Source organism: Leptinotarsa decemlineata, unplaced genomic scaffold (assembly GCF_025532065.1).
Source record: "Leptinotarsa decemlineata unplaced genomic scaffold, Ldec_3_MD MMD2_tig00026314_RagTag_RagTag, whole genome shotgun sequence".
NCBI lineage: Eukaryota > Metazoa > Arthropoda > Insecta > Coleoptera > Chrysomelidae > Leptinotarsa > Leptinotarsa decemlineata.
Genome location: NW_027412684.1, coordinates 7,972,300 through 7,993,244, shown reverse-complemented (window position 1 = coordinate 7,993,244; position 20,945 = coordinate 7,972,300). Strand labels below are relative to the sequence as shown.

The following is a 20,945-nucleotide window of genomic DNA, read 5'->3' as shown; positions in this document are numbered from 1 at the left end:
GTCTTTCATATTTATATTTATTACCTTTCATAACATCGGGATCTATAGTACATTAAAAAAAACTTTTATTGTCCAAACAGACACTAGACCCAATTACAGGACACAGTATACAATTTTGGGATGAAAGTGTTGAATATAGAATATATATATATATATATATATATATATATATATATATATATATATACATATCACACTAGTAATGATACATTTGATAATATATTTAATGGCTTCATGATCCGAAAGTCCTGATGAAAATATCTGTGCACTTAATATTATTCATAAGTGAAAATTACTCGAAATATTATCAATTCAAGTCGGGGAATATTAATGACTTCGAAGAGCAGTAAAATGGTTTATAAGCAGATGATTCGATTTTAGATGTTGGTGTGTCGACTGAATTTTGAATATCCAACCTAAGTTAAACTTCATGGTTCTGGGATGAGTAGATCTTAATTTAGGTAGAACCATTTTCTTTGGACGGAAACAATTCAAAAATTTTTTGATGGTGTATAATTTCGTTAATAAGAGCAACACATTAGATGAATTAGGAGACAGGAGAACATATACGGCATGAAAATATATGGAATATCAAAATCTCTCGACGCCAGAAATTTGACCTAACTTTGATACCACGTGATCACAGAGTCAAGGAATGTTCGATTATATCTGAATGACAAGTCGACATATGTGGTATTATTTGTTATCAAAATCAATGATATTTTTTATACATCACTGTAATTCATCATTATTTTTCAAAATGCAAACATTTTTTCGTGTCTGCACATAACATGTGCTGACAAGAGTCAAAAATTTCACTGAAGTAAATTTTCCAAATCATACCTAAAACCTCCCTAAAACTCTGTCAATGTTTTTCAACTATGACAAATGACAAATAAAAAATGTGTCTAATCGAGCGCTCTTGTATTAAATGAACACACCTTTCTTGTTTACTATTTACTGTCAAATATCATTACATTTTGAAGCCAAATTGCTGAATATATCAATATATTGAGTGAAAAACTGAATGTTTTCATTAATGTAATATACAGTGGTTAGATGTTTTAGTCAAGGATGGAAATTCCAATAGAAACGGCAGTGAGGATTTGTCCTTTTGATTATAATAATGGAGAAATGGTTTATGTTCAAAGTGATCCTATGAACAATACAATACAACTCAACAATCAAGTTTATCCTGTGAATCACGCATTACCCATAAACTGCTGCCAGAGTACTGTTTTCACTACTGTTGCCCCAATGGTGAATTTTTTACTGGAGGGTTGTGACGTTTCTATTGTAACCATTGGTCAATCAGGTACGGGAAAAACTTACACTCTGTATGGTCCAGGTTTTCATTTCGCTGCCAGTGAATCAGAACATGGAATCATACCTAGATTCATTCGGGAAGTTTTTTCAAAAGTCGGACAATATCGTGACAAAAGCTTTACCATACACATAGCATGGTCTCAAATATGTGGAGATAATGTCCAAGACCTCCTGGGTGGAGGGAGCATAGAGTGTATGGGTATTTTAGATGCCTTTCGACATATCCAGATTGGGTTATCAAATATAACACCAAAGGGCGCTCATTCTCTTTTTACTCTTACTTTGGAGCAGCAGTGGGTTACTGATTCAATTGTTCAGCATAAAGTGTCCACAGTGAGCTTCGCTGATTTAGCAGGGAGTGAAAAAATACTCTATGACAATAATGGGTATATGCAAACGATGCCTGTAGATATAGGGCTTCAGGCCCTTCATCGATGTGTAACTCTTTTATCTGAACCTTACATGAATGGATTCAACATTAACCAGGTTCCTTATTCTCAGTCAGTACTGACTACATTGTTGAAGGACTCTTTTGGAGGGCGTGCTAAGACCCTTGTGATTTGCTGTGTATCCCCTTTACTCCAAGACTATGTTGAAACTCTATACTCCCTACAATTTGTTTATCGTGCCCAGTGCATCAAGAACATAGTTACCGTAAACTCATATGTCAGATACGAGACTCTCCAAGATAGCCTGGATGTATTTGGGCTACAGTTTGCAGCTGCTCAACTGCTGAAGCTCGTTTCTAATGCCGAGGAATTGTTTCAAAAGCTTGTTCTGAACGGAGGTTTAAATAAAACAGAAACGGAACAGATCTCCCACTGGCTTACTCTAAAACAAGAATGTGAGGAGTGCTTGAGTGAAAATTCTGAACCACACAGATCTCTGGAAAGGATCGAAGAAGAAATTGAAGATAGTTCAGAAAGTATTAGTGACAGCGAAGGTATTTTAGAGGAGGAGGAATCTAAAACTCTACTGGAAAAGTTGGACAGTCTCATGGACAACTTCAAAGAAACTACTGATCGTTTGGTTTCAGAAGCAAGCAACTTGCAGAATGTAACATTTTCTGAGACAAAAAACAGGGATATCCCAAGCAGTTCGAGCAATACTCATTCCTCCAGGAGCGCCAACAGGTGTAGAAGAGGTAGTATGCATTCGACAGAAGAAATCAATTTAGCTGTAGCTTCTTCCAGTCCCATGAAGTTCATCGAAGAAGATGATATACTCGACAGTGAACAGAAAAATGAAGACACCGTTCTTACATACGAAATGAAAAAGAAAGTTCTGAAGCAGATAAAAACAATGATAGAAGGTTGTCAGAAACAGATCAAGAATTTAGAGCAGACTATCAAGGTAAAACAGGACTTGATGCATCAGCTTTTAGAACATAAGGACACTCAGTCCAGCGCGCTCTTGAAAATAAATCAAAAATATCAATATTTGAAGAAGGAAATTGAAAATACCCGAACCAAACTGTTGTTTGCTCAGAGTCAACAAAATCGTTACTCAGAGGGGAGGTACAAGGTTGAACTGGAAGAGTTGGAAGCAAAGCTGCAGGATGCTAAATCCCTAAAGGACTTAGCTGAAGAGGAAAGAAAAAAATTGATGGAATTAGAGGAAAGCATTCGCACCTCTAAGAAACAACTGGAAAAGCTAAGAAGATACAAGAAGGAAGGAGAAAAAAGACGACAAAATTATGAAGACCAAATAAAGGAGGAGTCTGCTAAGACGAATGATTCTAAAGGGAGCTCTAATAGTGAGAAGCACAAGAGTGAAGACGACCTCAAGGCTGTTGCTTTAATTTCCCGCTCAAGTTTGGGCAAGTCAAACGAAGTCAGTCTAACAATTTCCTTGCCAAATGAAGACCTAGAGTACCTGAGACACGAAATCAGAAATTTGAGGAAAACACGAGATTTTCTTCTAGAACAAAAATTCAAGCTTGAAGCTAACTCCCAAAGTAAAAAGATTTTTAATGAATATGAGGAAAGGAAAGCCTTTCAGTATGAGGAAGCAATAGAAGGCATAGATTTGGTAATGGAATATAAAAATGAAATTCTTTGTGGACATAGGCCTGCTTGTGAAATGGCTCTGGAGAGGATAGAGGAGCAAGGGGACAAACTACTCATGGACAGACTCATGAAGTTAACCGATAATGAAATGAGGGTGTTGCTGCACAACTATTTTCAAAAGGTATGCTTATAGATAGATTATTTCAAGATGAACATTTTATGTCTTCCTGAAAATAGTTATTAAATCTACTTACCGATATTTTAATATTTCTTGTGGACTTCTCGGTACAATAGTGAAAGTAATAATAATGTTAAACTTTCAGTGTCATTATTTTTTGGGTTTGAAAGCCGTCAATTTTTGGAATTTCTTCCGGAAGTTTTGCTGGGGCAAGAGGCTATCTTCTTCAGAGGTTTATACATCCTGAGTTATCTTCCATGACTAGCCATGGGCCCCAGTGAAACGTCGCGAAGAAATTACAAAATTGATGCCATTCGAATCTGAAAAACCGTGACACTGAAAATCTCGCCTGGAAAGTCTTAACCATTTTGTCAATAATGAGATTTATTATCAGCAAAGCATGCGTAAATGTGTAGAAATGAATATAGGCTGAAATAAGAGCTTCAGTTTCATTTGAAACATCAAGAAGAGTACTTCGACCACGCCACTGAAGATGACTCTGAAGATGACTGCCGTAGTTGCAGTTGAAATGTATGGAGATTGTAACCAAAGAAGACCACGGCAAAACCCAGAAACCAAGTGAAACATTAATAGTTATTTTTTGAAAAAAAAAATGAACATTCATCTTATTTTCTGAACAGAGTAGTATATCAACTTGTTCAAATTTCCAGGTTTGAAATATGTGGAGGAACAAACATCAGACCACAATGACACCAAATACACGTTTGACACAAAATTTGCGGTTAAACTGCAAAGAGTGAAGATTGAACAGTCATCCTGAGAATATACTCAGCAGGAACACCTGGTATATAGACGGGTTAAAAACCGAACATGGAAGAGGAGCTGAAATTTATTTAGAGGGGAAAAATCTTCATTTCGGTTACCTACTCGCTTAGTTCACATCAGTCTTCCAGACTGAAGTTTATGCAATGTGTAAAAAAAAATTGAGCCTTCATCGAAATGAGCTGTGCAATATTTTCACAGACAGACAGGCTGCACTTGGGGGACTAACAAATCCAGAAGTGAATGCTTGAGGAAACTTGCGGCAGAAATAGATTGGCCATATACTGGGTTTCAAAACACTCAGACATCGCAGGCAACAAAAAACTGATGTGTTTGCCAGACACAGATCATCAACTCCATATACACTGTATGAAAGCTAAATGAAATAAATTCAATATTTCGGTTACTGTACATATTAAAAAAAAAACGAAACACGTCAAATGTAAATTATAATTTGACATTCTTCAACGTAAAAATGCCACCTCTACCTTCAACCCCCTTCGAATGAGAGGTACAACCCCCAATTCTTTAAATGGGAACTATAGGTTTGTGTTAGAAATAACCATTAACATTTATTAATTTTTCAGAAATTATTAATATTTCTTATTTTTTTTGAACCGTTTGTAGAACTTAATTTGAGTATTTCAATTTTAATCGTTCAATGTTATTATTCATCCTGTATGTATAAAAATCTCATCTGACAGGAGAAAGTTGTTGAGTAAAATACGTAAAATTGAAAGAAAGAGATTAATATTGAAATTCTCTTTTGAGATTTGTTTGAATTAGGGACAATCGTAAGTTGAATAATGTTTGTTTAAATTGTTCATTTTCTTATTTGCGTTCTTTTCAGGAATTTGAGTATATAGAGATATACATTATACATTGATATGTGTATAAAGGTGCCCTGTTGAATAAAATTATTTGCTAGTAAAACTAGTTACAGTGATTTATTGATATATACTGCAAATTGGTCTCTCAGTAACCTATTCAAACTAAGTAATCTCAACAGGTTTGTGATATATCGCTTGAAAGCTCTCTTCATTCTCTATTCAAAAATGTTATCGCTTTCAAGTTTACTGCAACAATTAAGATAAAATAAATTAAAATCGTGTGGTTACTGAAATTCGATAAAATACACTCAAAAACTAAAATGTAATGTGAAACGTAATGAAATGTAGAATACGCAAAAGAACTATGAATGTTAATGAAGTTGATGTTCAAAACGTTCACCGCAAACGTCTTGGCAACATCCCAATCTCAAATAAAACTGTCTTCTAACATTATTTAACATATCAGGTTTGACCGACCTAATCGCAAGCAATATTCGTTCTTTTAAGTGATTAAAATCTGAAAGTTTAGTTTTGTATACATTGCTCTTTACATATCCCCATAAAAAGAAATCTAATGATGAAAGATCAGGTGATCGCGCTGGCCATTCAATCGATCCTCGCCTCCCTATCTACCGATTGGGAAATGTATCGAGGTATTGCCGGATATTAACTTGGTAATGCTGCTGAAACCATATCGAATTCACTGGAACTTGAGGGTTTACTGGATCAGGATATAAATTTGCTAAACTTGGAATGACATCATTTTTAAGTAGTGCCAAATAATTATTGCCATTCAAGTTGCCCTCAATGAAAAAGGGACCAACGATATGGTTTCCTACAGTCCCTGCCCAAACATTAACCTTTTAAGGGTATTGCGTGTGTTCTTCTCTCATCCAGTGAGGAATTTCCGTTGACCAGTAGCGGCAATTTTGCCGATTAGCATGACCGTTAAGAGACAAAGTACACTCATCAGAAAACATGACGTCTTCTAATTGGATGATATTGTTGTCCAACATGTCCATCATTTGCTCACAAAAATAAGTTCTATCAAAATCGCCTTCCATGAGCTCCTGAGTAGGTATCATTTTATAGGGATGCATTTTATTTTTTTTCAATATGTTTACTATCAATGTATGGCTAACATTGAATGTAGTGGATGCCTGTCTACTCGATGTATGTGGGTTTTCCTAAACTCAAGCATCACATCTAATTTGAGTTCATCACTCATTACATTGGCAGTTGCTTTTTTTATCTGCCCCGCATGACCAAGCTCGCGAAACTGCTTCTCTATTTTGCTTATTGTTCCTTGAGATATGGGCGGTAAATTAGGAAATTTCTCATGAAATTGGCGAGCTACTTCCTATTGTGTTCGGGTTTTATCTCCGTAAACAATCATTTGTAAAACTGTTATCTTATGCATTTCCGTTAATCTAATCATTTGTCAGACTTGAAGTTAACGAACTTTAAACTTAAATTAAAATACTGACAACTAATGTTGTAACATACAAAACAAGTTGACAAGGCGTTTTAAACTAAGGTTGCCACGGAAATTATTTACAGTTTATTAAAGGATACCATCTAAAAAGAACATTGGTATGGTTTTTTGGTTACTTTCTTATTACCAACACCTCAACATGAAATAAATTTTGAGTATATTGCAATACGTTTTGCGTGCATTTTATCGAATTTCGGTAACCACGTGATTTTAATTTATTTTATCTTAATTGTTGCAATAAACTTGAGAGCGATAACATTTTTGAATAAAGAATGAAGAGACCTTTCAAAGAATATATCACAAGCCTATACTTCCTATTTAAAAAATCGGGGGTTGTACCTTTCATTCGATGGGGGTTTAAGGTATTTTTACGTTGAAGTATGTCAAATTATAATTTAAATTTGACGTGTTTCGGGATTTTCTTAAAATATGTACCGTAACCGAAATAATGAATTTATTCCATTTGGCTTTTACATACTGTATAGGCCCCGAACCAGGGAACACAAACAGGAAAACCTTCATAAAAGACCGTCCAAAAAGAGAACTGAAGAACTGTTTCAACAAACCAAGGATCGGCTCAGAACAATTACAGGGCTACTCACTGGATACTGTCCATTGAAAGGACACCTGAACAAAATAGGACTGTACAGTGGAGACCTCAACTGCAGGCAATGCAACAAAGGGACAAAGACAGCTCGTCATATGTGAGGCACTGGTTCACTGGAGGCAAACAATTTATGGATAACCGGGTACCTGTTTAAACTATTAAAGGGATCATGATTGTTGGAATGGGTGTCACGAATTAAGCCCATGAGGCAGTGTTTTCCGGAGACTTGGGACTAACGAACAAATCAGAAGGTTCTCAAGTAGTAGAAAAAAACTACCAGGTTCTATGTTGTTATACTTTTTTTTTGTTTTACAAACCTAACTTAACACTTCAAATGCACACCTTTTGGTGTTGATGTATGGTTGGTGCTGCACATTATTTATTTATTCAAACTCTGCAGGCTATGGACCAGTTACAGAGTAGGAAAGGTATCACAAATAGTACATAAGTAAAACAAAATGACAAAAAAGTTTAACAAAAAAATATTTAACAAGAGTTATATATACAATTTGATACAACCTATTTCTAAAACAAGCAAGATTTTGGAAGAAGATATCACAGTCATTTTGTACATTATTATAGGCATTGCACATTGCATTTAATGGAGCATTTTGATAATAATTTGCTCTTGCCGATTCAATATAAAATGTGCGAAACGATCTAGTTTCATAAGCAGGTACATTCAAATTGATATTTGATAGATAGATAGATATGATTTATATGAACAGCTATGGTTACGATTTGGAGAAGTTGGATCCTCTGATATCAGAAAGTTGTAGGACGCATGATGTGATGAATTTCCTGAAGAATCCCAAGTACAGAAACACTGCCAGGTTCCAGATACAGCAGTATATTGTGAGGTTCTCTCAGTACATTGATGCCCTTGCTCATGTTTTGAGCACTGGAGAAGAAGTAATTCTAGACATGTGTCTATTCAGATTTTGTGTTGCCAAGGATATCTGCCTAGAGCAGCTCGTAAGAAGTACTATGAAATTCGGGACAACACAATTCATGAACTTCTGAGATCTCATTTAGTCATATATCTGGACGTTCCAGTACCAAAGGTTATGGAAAGAATCAAAACACGAGCTATCAGCTACCAAAAGGATTCCGCAATATTGACTCCACAGTATTTAGCAGAAATTGAGAAGCAATACAAGCAAAATTATTTAAAAGAGATTAGCAAACATGTAGATATGCTGATTTACGATTGGTCTAATGAAGGTGACATTGAAATCGTCGAAGATATTGAACGGATTGATTTCAATAGATTTGCCAGATGAAAGACTGGGCTCACAGATTGGAAGAAGAAAGGGGTTGCTTGCGGCACAAGTATGCTGATAAAAAAACTGATGAACTATTGTAATGTCCCTTGTTATGAGGTGCCAGAAATGGTTTATGATGCCCTGGATGCAGGAATTTATTTCAGACTTCTAGAAGAGGCACCTGGACAACGGTATGAGAAAGGATACAATATCAATGTGGGTGACAGTGGATATTTATCAAAACGTCAATCCTGCACTGCGAAACTTTACCTTTGAAAGAAAGAAGGATTGAGAGTTGATTTTATTGCGTTAAGGTCATTGTTTCTGCTAATTTAAACTTGGGTAAATGAAATATATAAGTATTCAGTATATGATAATTCATAATCAAAAGTAACATCAAGGTATGTCATTTTTTGAGTTCTGTTGAGTTTTATACCATCCATCTCGTGGCTGTATGTTATATTTACTTTTTTTCAGGAGAAGGTCATAGTATTACACTTTTGAATGTTGAATAACAATTTGTTCTTTTTTGACCATTCAAAGATGTTATTTATATTGTTTTGGAGATGTACACAATCTGCAACTGTTGATATTCTTCTAAAAATGTTCAAGTCAGACTGACAATGCAATAAATGGACTGGATTTATGCCCTTTCACTTCTGTAATACTTTGTTTTTGATTGGTTAGATATGAACTGAAAAATTTCATCAGGTTGGGATGAAAACCGAAATCATATTCTAGGGTTCTTAGAAGAATTGGATGTGAGACTTTATCAAAAGCTTCAGCAAAGTCCGTGTATATAATGTCCACTTGAGCAAGACTATCCAAGTTTTCAGCTATAAATTGTGTAACATTACTAAGATTACTAACAGTGGATCTTTCTTTCATGAAGCTATGTTGGAACAGTGATATTTTGGGAGGAAATAATCTATAGATATGCTTGACAATGACAGTCTCTGAAAGTTTAGCTGGTGCTGATAACACTAACACTGGCCTGTAACAGATAATATCGGTTTTGTGACTTGCAAGTGCGCCCTGTGTATCTTAGTGAGACATGGTGTGGCTCTCATGTGTGCCTTGCACATCCAAAGGCTTGTGACGTTTTCTTTCTTACTGCATACTTTCTCTTTTGTAAAAGAAGTTGTATACTTCCCAATGAAAGAAATGTATATTATCATCATTATTGTACAAATCATATATTTTTATATTTTGCAGGTTGTCGATTTACGTAGTAGTAGTACGAAACTAGAAATGCAGGTGGCCGATTACGAAAATGAAAACGAGAAGTTGGTTTCCAGAGTCCAAAACCTGAGCCATACCTTGCAGGAAGTACGATTGGAAGGAGAAAGGAGAATAGCTGTGCAACAAAGGCAACATGAAGACAACATCCATCTTTGGATGCGCCTCCTTGCAAATGAGGAGCCGGACCAGGACATTCCGAGACTTATAGGTAACAAACTGGTCCCGAGATCAGTCGGCAGTACCAGTAAACAGCTCAGTAAAACGAGCAGTCTGATCACTAGGATGAGGATCGCCAGGCAAGAGATTGTGCCTAGACAATTACAATCTGTGACGCCGGCCCCTCAAGCCAAAGTCACTAGACAGAAAAACAAATTGATTATTCAGCAAACCACTAAATGAGAATAGTGTGAAATTCACCATAAAGTTTGAACAACAGGCAGAAAAAGGGGTTCTCCACCATGGAGTATTTTGAGAAGGGATGCCCTTTTTTGGCATTTTAGGAAGAGGATGCATGACGACTGAAACTTGGCAGCTATGGCTGTGGCTGGTAACTCAATTGGTTAGTAAAATATTGAAGCTTTTTGTAGTTGAAAGCAATAATGGATCAGTATTGATGAAAAAAAACCAGCATTTACTTCTAGGTGTGAATTGTTGGATTCGCAAGGGAATGGAGAATTTTTCTCAGCTGAATCTGTTTTGTTGAATGTAGATAGGATTTCAGATATGGCTCAAATTTTTTATTGAAAAATATTATTTTATTGACAATATTTATAGAAAGGTGGCAAAAATTCATCATGTCGCTACTCAATCATTGATTGATTTGAAAATGTCATTTTGACCATATCTGTGACTAAGTAAAAGCTTGACCTTCTGGTATATATCCAATCATGTATAGATTACTTAATAGATGTATATAAAGGAATAAGTATTTATCGTACTATTGTAAATATTAGGTGAAATTATTCATTCCGTAGTTTTCGTAATTTTTTCTCAAAATCATTTTCCTTATCGTTATTGTATTGGTGTACTTTGGGTGCATCAGAATAAGACTTCTTAGGTATAAGTAGAACATGTCTTCTAGAATGAATCTCGTGAAAAGCTTGTTTTTGAACATATTGCCTACATTCACACAGTTGAATATTAATATCTTAGAGATCTTGAAAAAAATTTATGATAACTAATGGTGATAAACTTTGAAATAGTAGTAGTAGAATATATCATTACTAAATAGAAAATAATAGTATAAACAATGGAGTCCCTCAAGGGTCTATTCTTGGTCCCATTATATTTTTTTTGCATGTAAATGATCCGATATCGTTGAATATAAAGGGAAAGTTCCCAATATTCACACATGATATCACATTACTATGGCATAGTAAAAATACCTCAGATCTCCACCAGTTTATATCTTCAGATATCAGGATTATCAAGGACTGGTGCGATGTTAATCTTTTATCTTCAAATATCAACAATTTGATATATTTTCGGGTTCCATTAACAACTTTCCAATTACTATCCTATACTTTCTTCGGGTTGTTATGCGGTAAGAATAACTTCTGAATAATTAGGGTTTTCTGCTGCTAAGTCTGTTTACTATTCACTAGTAGACTCTCACTTGAGATATGGAATTCCGTTCTGGGGAGTATGTTCTAGAACTCCCAGGAATTCTGTGTTTGTACTTGATAAATTTGTAGAGTGATACATTATCTCTTCTCTTGACAGTTCATGCATTTTTCATTTCAGAAACAGCTTGTTTGATAAACAAGTAAAGAGATTAATTTCCTTTGGTCTCCTCTAACTCCTCCTCGACACTTACTAAAAGCTCAGTAATTTACAATGGCCTAAAAATATTCAACCACCTGTCAAACGACGTTAAATGTGTAGAAATCTCCTCAGAATTTAGAAAAGCAATCAAAGGTTTACTTTCAGATATACCCTATTATAGTGTGGACGAATTATATGATGATAACTTCCACTAACAATTACTCTAAAATACATCGTACCCTAAGTTAATGTTGGTGTCGAACTAAATTACAAGTTTCATTTAGCATCTGCAATAACTTACACCATTTAATATTTTGTGTAATTTTCGTCTCTTGATTTTTATTTCTTACCTCCTCATTTTATACATGTGGACATTTTCCTTATTGGGGTAAACATCTGTTGTTTAGCATATCTTCATATGTATATATGTGTGTGTATATGTACGTATAAATATTTTCATTGGTTTGAATTATATAGACTTACTATATGCTTTTATTTCCTCTTTCCATGAGAAAACGATGAATGGTAACTAATTCATAGCACAATTCATGAATTGTGGATGGCTATATACATTGTCTTGGTGGAAGAGGAAAAGCTCTTTTTTTCATAAACAAACGTTTCTCTTAGGCTTCCATTCGCAAGGAGCTGTTATCTACTGTTTCGACTTATCCTTGATCTCTGGCATATTAAGATGAGTTCATGTTTCGTATTTGGTTACAAAATGGCATATGGAATCCTTCTAATTGTAGTTAAGGATAGCAAATAACTGTAACGGTCTGGCTATAATGTTTTTAACAGATAGCAGGTATGGCATTCGCTTGGCAGAGAGCTTCTGCATACCCAAACAATAAGTACCCGTTCATTTGAAATGCCCACTGCCTCAGCTCATTGTCAAAAATGTTTGAACTTGTTTTAATTCTGCTGCCCAGTATTTTATTGTTGATATTGAAGGAACACAGTCATCATAAACATCCTTCAATTTTCTCTTTCTCTGACTCAACTTAACTGACTTTCAATGTCTCAAACACAAACTGAATAACTTCAATATGTCTGAAAATTGACGAGCAGTCATCTCAATATTAATATTTAAGAATGACATGGTGGTGTTAGTGGCAGCGCCATCTCTTGCTGATCACTTATCAACTCAGCCTCGTATCAAAACACCTTAAATATCTGAACTTTTTTCTGTGAAAAGTTGTAATATTATTGTTGATCAGTCAAAAATCAAATTAAGTTTTGTATTAGAATTTGTGACAAAAATTTAAAGTAACAGGCTTCTTTTCGTCTCTCCCATAAAGAATTTCAAATTTGTCAAGTTTCGAAATTGTTGAATAATTTCCCCCCAGCAATCAACTTTGATATTTCAATCTCAGGCAGGGTTTTTTGAGCGATTTTTTAGACATATTTTTGTACTAAAATTTAAATTCTGGTAATGAATGAGGAAATAAATTGAAAATGTTATATCAACACATTAGGATTATGTAAAAACCTTACTCTGAAAAACAGTTTTTCTTAAATATTTCACAAAACACCATCTTTTACTTTACTAAGCCACTGTTCAATTGATATATACATCTGTAAATTACAATTCGCTCATAGATCACTTTACAGTTGAGTGAAACGAAGTAATCCAGTGCAAATCAGTCAATCAAAAAATGCTTTATTGTCGATGAATACAGAACGCTGTTGACAAAAATTGGCTTAAACTAGGATTCAAAAATAAAATAATCATTTAGTAATAAGTCCATCCCATAGATGGTATCTTTATAAGGGGAGATGTCTTCTTTACTCATACAGTCATTATTTTGATGAACTTATAGGAATGGGGATTGGTTAACTGTCTAACAAAACTATTTCAAGGGTTATCAAAGTTGTTTCATCGGAATTTTGAAGAACACAATATATAATAAAGGAACTGTTTGGAAAAACCCTTGCATGATTTTTTCTTTTTCAATTCAATTACTTATGAATGAAACTGGTTCATTACCTCAAACTGATTTAGTATTATAGATTATTCAGAGAAAGACCGAAGGAAGCAAGTGAACTGCCAAATTTTCATTACCCGTTTTATTTAGCGCAATGTATTTTTATCAAATACTGTATTTTAAAATCATTGTTTAGATCTGTTTAGTTTCCGTTCTTGATTTTATGTATGACGATTTTGTGATATTTGTTTTTAAATAAAGTGTAATCGTAAAGTACGAACTATTTGTATTGTTTTTCCTCTTTTTAATTTCTCTGCAGATAAATTACCTCACGAATTGGTTTGGATTATCTCACAATATAAAAAATGTACTCCAAAATCCTTTCAGGAATTTTTAATGAATAATATACAATTTACAATTTTTATACACGAATGTGTTCAAAATAAAGCTAAATTCAGATTATAAATATATACAATGCATTCCTATCAATAAGTTGAATTATAATATTGTTCTAGTTGTGCTTTTAAAGCTATCATTCAAGTAACAACTCCATAAATTAAAATAACATACCCGAGTAAGTACTAATAAAAATAAACCTCCTTGATATATCACTGGATCTGGCTGTAATTTTATAGAAACAATTAAAAGACCTATAAATATTTTGTTTTATAGTTGAATTCTATATCTATCTTAAATGGTTTTGAAAAAAGGTTCTACCTATCAGAAGGAATAAAAAAAAATCACGAGCGGGGTAGATGTCAAACACAAAATCAATAATTTTTTAAAATATCAGATTTGCAAAATACTCTTTTCAAGTAATATTTTGCTAATCAAGTTGGCATAATTCATAATCAAAAAAAAAATATACACATATTCAAATATATTTGAATATGATCTGATCCTCAATTTTTATCCTCGTATCCTAGGCTGAATATCGATGATCCTAATGATTAGGATTATCAATTAAATCACATCTTGTTGATCTATTAATCCATCCCTTTCCAAGATTTGAAGTTTTCTGACCTTACTGAGTGAAAATTTGGATTTAAATATCTAAAACTTGTGAATCAATAAGTCTGAAATCATCAGTCAGTTATTAGTCGTTGATGGTCCTAAATTATTCAAGTTACAAAACAATAACAAGATCTTGATAATGTTAATTCCTGGTGCATTTTACAAAAAATTCGCTTTATTACCTGCATATTCAATTCGGCTCCATTCCAAAACACAGTATGTGAAGTTTATTGAGGAATCTAGGAATCCTGAAGTTCAAGAAATATAGTAGTGAAATTAATTTGACAGATGCAAATTGACAATTTCCTAAACTGGGAGCTGAATAGAGGACGAAGAAAAATTATTTCGCAGTTCCGGCACGTGCTAAATGAATTCTGAATCACTATCACGCTGTATTATTCTCCAGTGTATGTAAAAATATTGATTCGACGGAGGTTGACTAGTACATCACATTGAACATTAAAATAACTATGTCTGCAAAACTACACATAATTATGAAAAAGCCACAATATATGGATATTAACATATTTTCTGGAAGACAATCTATCAACTAGACATTGAAACCAGAATAATATATTATAAAACAAAAGAGGTGGAACAAAACCCTCTATATCGTGAAAAATAATTGCATTCAAATAGAGTGTATAACAAAATGCCAGACATTCATTAATGTAACAACTTGAGTTGTACACCTTACATAAATATCTCAGTAATCATCTAATTTGGCAATGTAGTCAAACTAACCCACAAGAATTCAATGATGTTTGGGCTGTTGGGTGTACTCACGATAGATTCCTATTTGTTTTCTCAAAAGTGTATGCAAGCTCTGACATATTTTCATCAAGTTTTGTTGCCAATTAGCTATAAATATTTAACAGACACCATTTGAAATTTTCACAAGACAATACATCATAACTAAGCATTCAAGTCATTTATAGACCTGTTTTCTTCATGGCAAAACCCAAGACTTACGACACATTCTTTTCTAATCGGTCAAGACAATATATCACTTTTTTCTAATACCTTCTTCTGAGAGTTCTTTTGAAAATCTTCATCTTCCTTAAAAAGTGTTTTCAAAAAATCAGTCTTCATCTTTTGAACTCCAGTAAGAACATTCAATTTTTTTCTCTGGATCACAAAAGATAGGCAATGTGAGAAAATAAATTTAAGATAACTTTAAGTTTTATTGCATTTTTGAAACCTCAAAACGTGTACTAACTAACTCCTCATCTGAATCTAATATTGGGAGGGCAGGATCGTTTTTGACGTTCTCTTCCAACCATTTGATATCGTCTTCAATCGTTACCCTCGGAGGGGTTGAATTTCTAACGTGATGAACCCTGACCTTCACCCCGTAAGCGTCGTTCACAAGCTGTTCTTCTTCCTCATCGTCTCCAGTATCAAGCAATGGAACAAAAGCGTATCTCTGATTGTTATTAGTTGGCCTCCACAAAATCATTATCACCAGCAAAAGCAAAGAGAAGAGAATGTGCCAGTAAGCTTCCTCTATCCAGATGTCTTTCCAAACTACCAAACAGTCAACAAAATGGTGAACTTTGATGCAGTATAGCATGAAAAACACTGAAGCCGCTACAGAAAAAATCAGGGTGTTTGTAAAATGCCTGTAGAGATTGAGTTTTGTTTCGTTCCGCCTCAATCTTAGGGTTCTTGTTGTATTGACTAGGGCTGAAAAGATCCACCAGCATATTGCAGAGTCTAGAACTGCCAAGGGGACTGAAGCAACTAGTATGTCCCTGCTAGGATCGTTCTTTGCCCTGGTTATCCTCAAGTAGGCTTCCGAAGCTGCTAGAAATAGATACAAAAGCCCAACACCTACTACTCTATGCAAAGTGGCTCCCAACCTAGGTTTCACAATTCCAAACCCAAGGCTCACTATAACTACCAGCATTCTTGCCAAGGTTCTTTTGGCACAGGATACCCATTCAGCAACAATCATTGCTCCCTGTACCCGAACACCAGTATTGTTTATGCTTTGATATTCTGCGTAAAATGTTGCTTTTTCGAGCATACCGAGCAGTATCACTCCGCCAATCCAAAATTGGACCCTCAATAAATCTCGCCACTGCAGGAAAGAGAGGAACAGCCATATCAAACCCAAGATTACATAATAAATACACATAAAACCGTAGAATGGCAGAAGGGGCCAATCTGCAGCTGACAGGTATCCGTAATCACTTTTCATTTTGATTTGCACACCGATGCTACTATCTGTTGAATTTATGTTCGTTACCAATCCCAAGACATAGACACCATCGTGCAATATGGTGTGAATGGGATTTTCGCTGGATATTCTTTCCAGAGAGTTATCGGATGAAGGTTCACTTTGTCTGATGAAGATATTATCATTGCATTGATATATTTCATTTTCGTGGTATATTTTGGGAGTATTTGAAAATCCTGAAGTTGCTTGCAATTCCTGAAATATAACACATTTTTAGGGTAACTATACACTTATTTTTGTCAAGTTTTCAATTATTGTAATGTTATTTCTTTCACTATTTATGGGGACAGATAAAAATTGAATTTGTCAATAGCAGTAATATTGATAAGAGTGGCTATAATTTATCTTCTACACTAATAGAATACATATATACATACATACAGTTGTGAGAGGAGTCTCACCATCTTTACTACAATCTCAGTGAGCCATTGTAATAAATATGTTCTAGAAAATGTAGTTTCTCAGAAGAAATAGAGAATTTGAAAATTTAACTTAGAATTGGTAAACTAATTGGCCAATTTAAATGATTTTGTAGCTACCATTTGAATCAAGACAGATTTACTAGTAATTACATGAAATATTCAATAATAGGACTCAAACTACTATACAAGGCAAAAATGTGCTATGTTGAAACACTTGTTGATAGTGCCACCAAGATTAGTGAACCACATCTTCTTGAAGAATTACGAAATCTAGACCAAGTCCTGAAGGTCAATAGTTTTTGCAGTGCAAGAAATCAACGTGCTTTACATCCTAGAAGAATAAACACTTCATTTTCAACCAGAAAACTATTTGAATGTCATAACATAAAGACTATTTACAAACCAACTAATCAACTACGCAATACTATGAAATCGGCCAAGGACAAAAGGGAGCCTTCGACATCTGTCAGTGTTTGCAAAATTCCCTGTTCTTGTGGCTCAATTTACATCGGAACTACCAAACGGAGCATTGACACCAAGATTACAGAATACAAGCGTAGCTGTTGTTTCATGTAACCACAAAAATCTGCAATTGCAGAACATGTCCTAGTAGAAACCGACCACATAATAAAATATGAAAGAACTGTTGTCCTGTCTAAATCAACATATTAGTACATACGACTTCATAGTAAGACCATTGAGATCTATTAGCATTCCAACGATTTCCACACATAAAGAAGGTATTTCCTCCACCATAAAATAAGGCTTTGGAAGTTCTGAGATTCATCAAAAAAATAATTGCTGATTTTACAAATATAGACTCGTTCAAAGTATTATATTATGCCTCAGTAAGACCACATCTTTTATACTGCTCACTTATCCATTCTACAACAAACCCCTGATATCAAGGTGGGTGTTGTATATTCAGAAGTTGGGAGGAGGAAAGGTTACTTTTTATATCTGCACTATATTGGGAAAATAATAACAAGCTGGATTTATAAATTAAGTATTAACGGAAAAACAGATTTTAAACAGATCCCAGTTCCCAGATTAGTTTTCATTTATGAATACCACTCATCAAACACCACATATCCATGTAAAAAACTATTGTTTCATCTCTTAAGGAATTATTCCTTAAATATAGCCAATCAAGACAAGCAATCCCTGTTTCATTTACTATTTCCAACAATTGACAAATTCTGGGTCAGTTTTTGACTTTATGGTTAATTCATTTAGTTTTTCAATCAATGCTTTTTGAATAAACATCACATTGTATTTTAACCCATATTATCAACTTGGGTAAAATTGAAAAAATCTTGAAAACTTTCTTGTTTAGGGCATGTAGAGTGCTAAGGTTCCAATCCATGAATCAGTCTTGATAATGTTGATAATTGACCAAATCTTGTAAAACATTATTTAGTTTTCTATTCTAGTTCTCTTACTTTTTGTATGATTGCATATGCCTCAGTAATATCCCAACAAGCAGATTGTACTATGGCAAGGTTTATACCAACTTTCGACTCAGGAATTTTTGAATCACAGTTTACTGAAACATATATCAAATGAAATATATTTCGAAAAGGAGGGACAGATGTAACTTACTCTGTATGAATACTTCGGAGTTTTTATACAAACTCTTGGATAGATATATGCTGCCATTATGCTAAAATAAATAGCTTATAAAGTGTTAACTAATCTTTGGAATTTTAACTTACTGTTGTCAAATTATAATTCCATCTACCTTCATCTGGTAATGCATTTATTGTAGTGAGGAAAATGGATATACAGAGAAAAAAGTATTTTATGTTCATAGTTGAAAATACTGACTTTTAATTTAAAAACACACCAACCCTTCGAAAACCTTTCGTCATCTCAAACTATCTTCTTCTAAAAAGAGAAGTTAAAAAACTGTCAAGCTTGGCTGAGGGATCTTAGCAGCAGAGGTTATGAGAGAACAAAAAAAGAAGAATTTCTATCCTTGTTCATTGAGAATTCACAATAAGTGATACTTTCCCTGCTTTCAATGTTGTGAACTAGAGACAAATACAATGTTTATCTCATTATATAAAAAATAGTCATCATTGGGAGTTAAATTTTGTCTTTGTTATATTAATTCTCCTACTGAATTGGTGAAGATTTTGTCGATTATAACTTCATCTCGATAATAATAAATAAATATGTAAGGTTCAGAATGAAGAGCAAGTATGAAAATATCAATACAAATCAATGTTAAACATCGATAACTAAGTGCGAAAAATTCAAACTAGTTTCAGAAAGTCGGGAGAGCTTGTATTATTTCTGCGAAGCACCATTCACCATGAAAAAAATCTACCAAAAATAATTGAACTATATCGAAACAAAGAATGTAAAATTTCATGGCCGAAGAAAACTGTGCCAAAGATATTTTTCGCGTTTTTTGGCTATGGTCTGCAGGTTTTTATGTCTGACGTTTCGTCTACTACTGTGGTAAGCATTATTTAAGGCGATGATGTAACGGTCGACGAGTAGTTCTCAACGCGGAAACTACAATGTTACTAACCAAGAGTCTTCAGTTCAATCAGGTTAGAGCCCAGCTTCCTTACTCTTATAGCTGATTTGTGTCAGAATGATAAATGGGTTCATGACTAAGAGGTGGTGGCGGTATGAAAGTACTCAGACATAGGTACCGTCCTTCACGGGGTACTTCTACCTGGCTGGGTGGGATGGATGAAAAAATATGTTCATCCGTTAACGGAGGACATGAGGGCCTCATTCGACAGAGTGTCGGGACATTCTATATCGGGAAGGGTCGTCTACAGCATAATCTATAGCTTCCCTAACTAACGGATTTTCGTGAGTTTCCGGGCTATCAAAAACTTGCCGATTCCTCGACTGAATGGACTGCTGAATGGAAGGCAGCTGCAAATTTCTGTGGATGGCTTCATTCCGCATGAACCACGGACCATTCACAATCATCCGTATTAACTTGTTTTGTAATCTCTCCAGAATGGAGATGTTAGACGGAGCCGCTTTTCCCCAGACGCCTGAAGCATACATGATGACAGGCTTGAACATCATTTTGTAGATCGTACGCTTATTTTTAAGGCTCATTTCAGAACATCTGTTGATCAGAGGGTACATACTTCTGATCCAACCCTTGATCTTTGCCTTCACGGTTGTGATGTGCGGGTTCCAGGTGAGCCTATGGTCTATCAGAACACCGAGGTACTTTACCCGCGTTTGCCTGTCGATCTTCTTTCCAGAGATTCTCACTTTTCTGGCCGGAGAAGATAATAATCCGGGTTCACTCGGATCTTCCATTCGAGGTACCAGCGCTCGAGGTCGTCCAATGCACGTTGCATGTAGACGATCCCGAGCTCCCGACCCATGGAAGATGAGAGGAGAGCCGTGTCGTCGTCGTATAGAGATATCTTCACACGCTCAGACCTCGGAAGGTCACTGGTGTAAAAAGAGTACAGCGTGGAAAAGAGCACGGTCCCCTGTGGCACTCCAGCGAGGATCTCTCTGTTGTCAGATAGAGAGCTCACTACTCTATCCTGGAATGTTCTGTCTTTCAGGAAATACCCAATCCACCGGATCAGGCTCCGGGTCAGGTCGAACGCAATTAAACTACAATGTTGAAATTTGTCTCCGGTTTTATATTATTATAGGTAAGCGTGGCTTCATTTCTCACGGATTATCTGACTCTGTGTTACCGTTACCTTATCGCCTTTAATAATGTCTACCGCAGTAGTATACGAAACGCCAGGCATAAAATCCTGCAGAACACGGCAAAAAAATCCGGAGAATAGCTTTGCAACAGTATATCAAGACAGAGGCTCAAAACACACTGATTTACAAATA

At 34.9% G+C, this 20,945-nt stretch overlaps 3 protein-coding genes and 1 pseudogene across 3 annotated transcripts in view; 2 read left to right on the top strand and 2 right to left on the bottom strand.

Annotated features, from left to right (window-relative positions):
• Positions 1–20,945, bottom strand: part of LOC111507183 (protein croquemort) — a 184,680-nt gene that overhangs the window by 96,090 nt on the left and 67,645 nt on the right. The window lies entirely within an intron of this gene.
• On the top strand, positions 941–13,704 carry cos (kinesin-like protein costa). Its single transcript, XM_023160457.2, has 2 exons — positions 941–3,516; positions 9,709–13,704. Exons 1-2 carry the CDS (start codon positions 1,075–1,077, stop codon positions 10,132–10,134), a joined length of 2,868 nt encoding a protein of 955 aa, XP_023016225.2. The 5' UTR covers positions 941–1,074; the 3' UTR covers positions 10,135–13,704.
• LOC111505616 (NADH dehydrogenase [ubiquinone] 1 alpha subcomplex subunit 10, mitochondrial-like) lies at positions 7,293–9,701 on the top strand (annotated as a pseudogene).
• Positions 13,803–19,002, bottom strand: LOC111505615 (transmembrane protein 87A). Its single transcript, XM_023160458.2, has 4 exons — positions 18,818–19,002; positions 18,705–18,765; positions 18,545–18,648; positions 13,803–16,875 (listed from the first exon to the last, which is right to left on the bottom strand). Exons 1-4 carry the CDS (start codon positions 18,911–18,913, stop codon positions 15,622–15,624), a joined length of 1,515 nt encoding a protein of 504 aa, XP_023016226.1. The 5' UTR covers positions 18,914–19,002; the 3' UTR covers positions 13,803–15,621.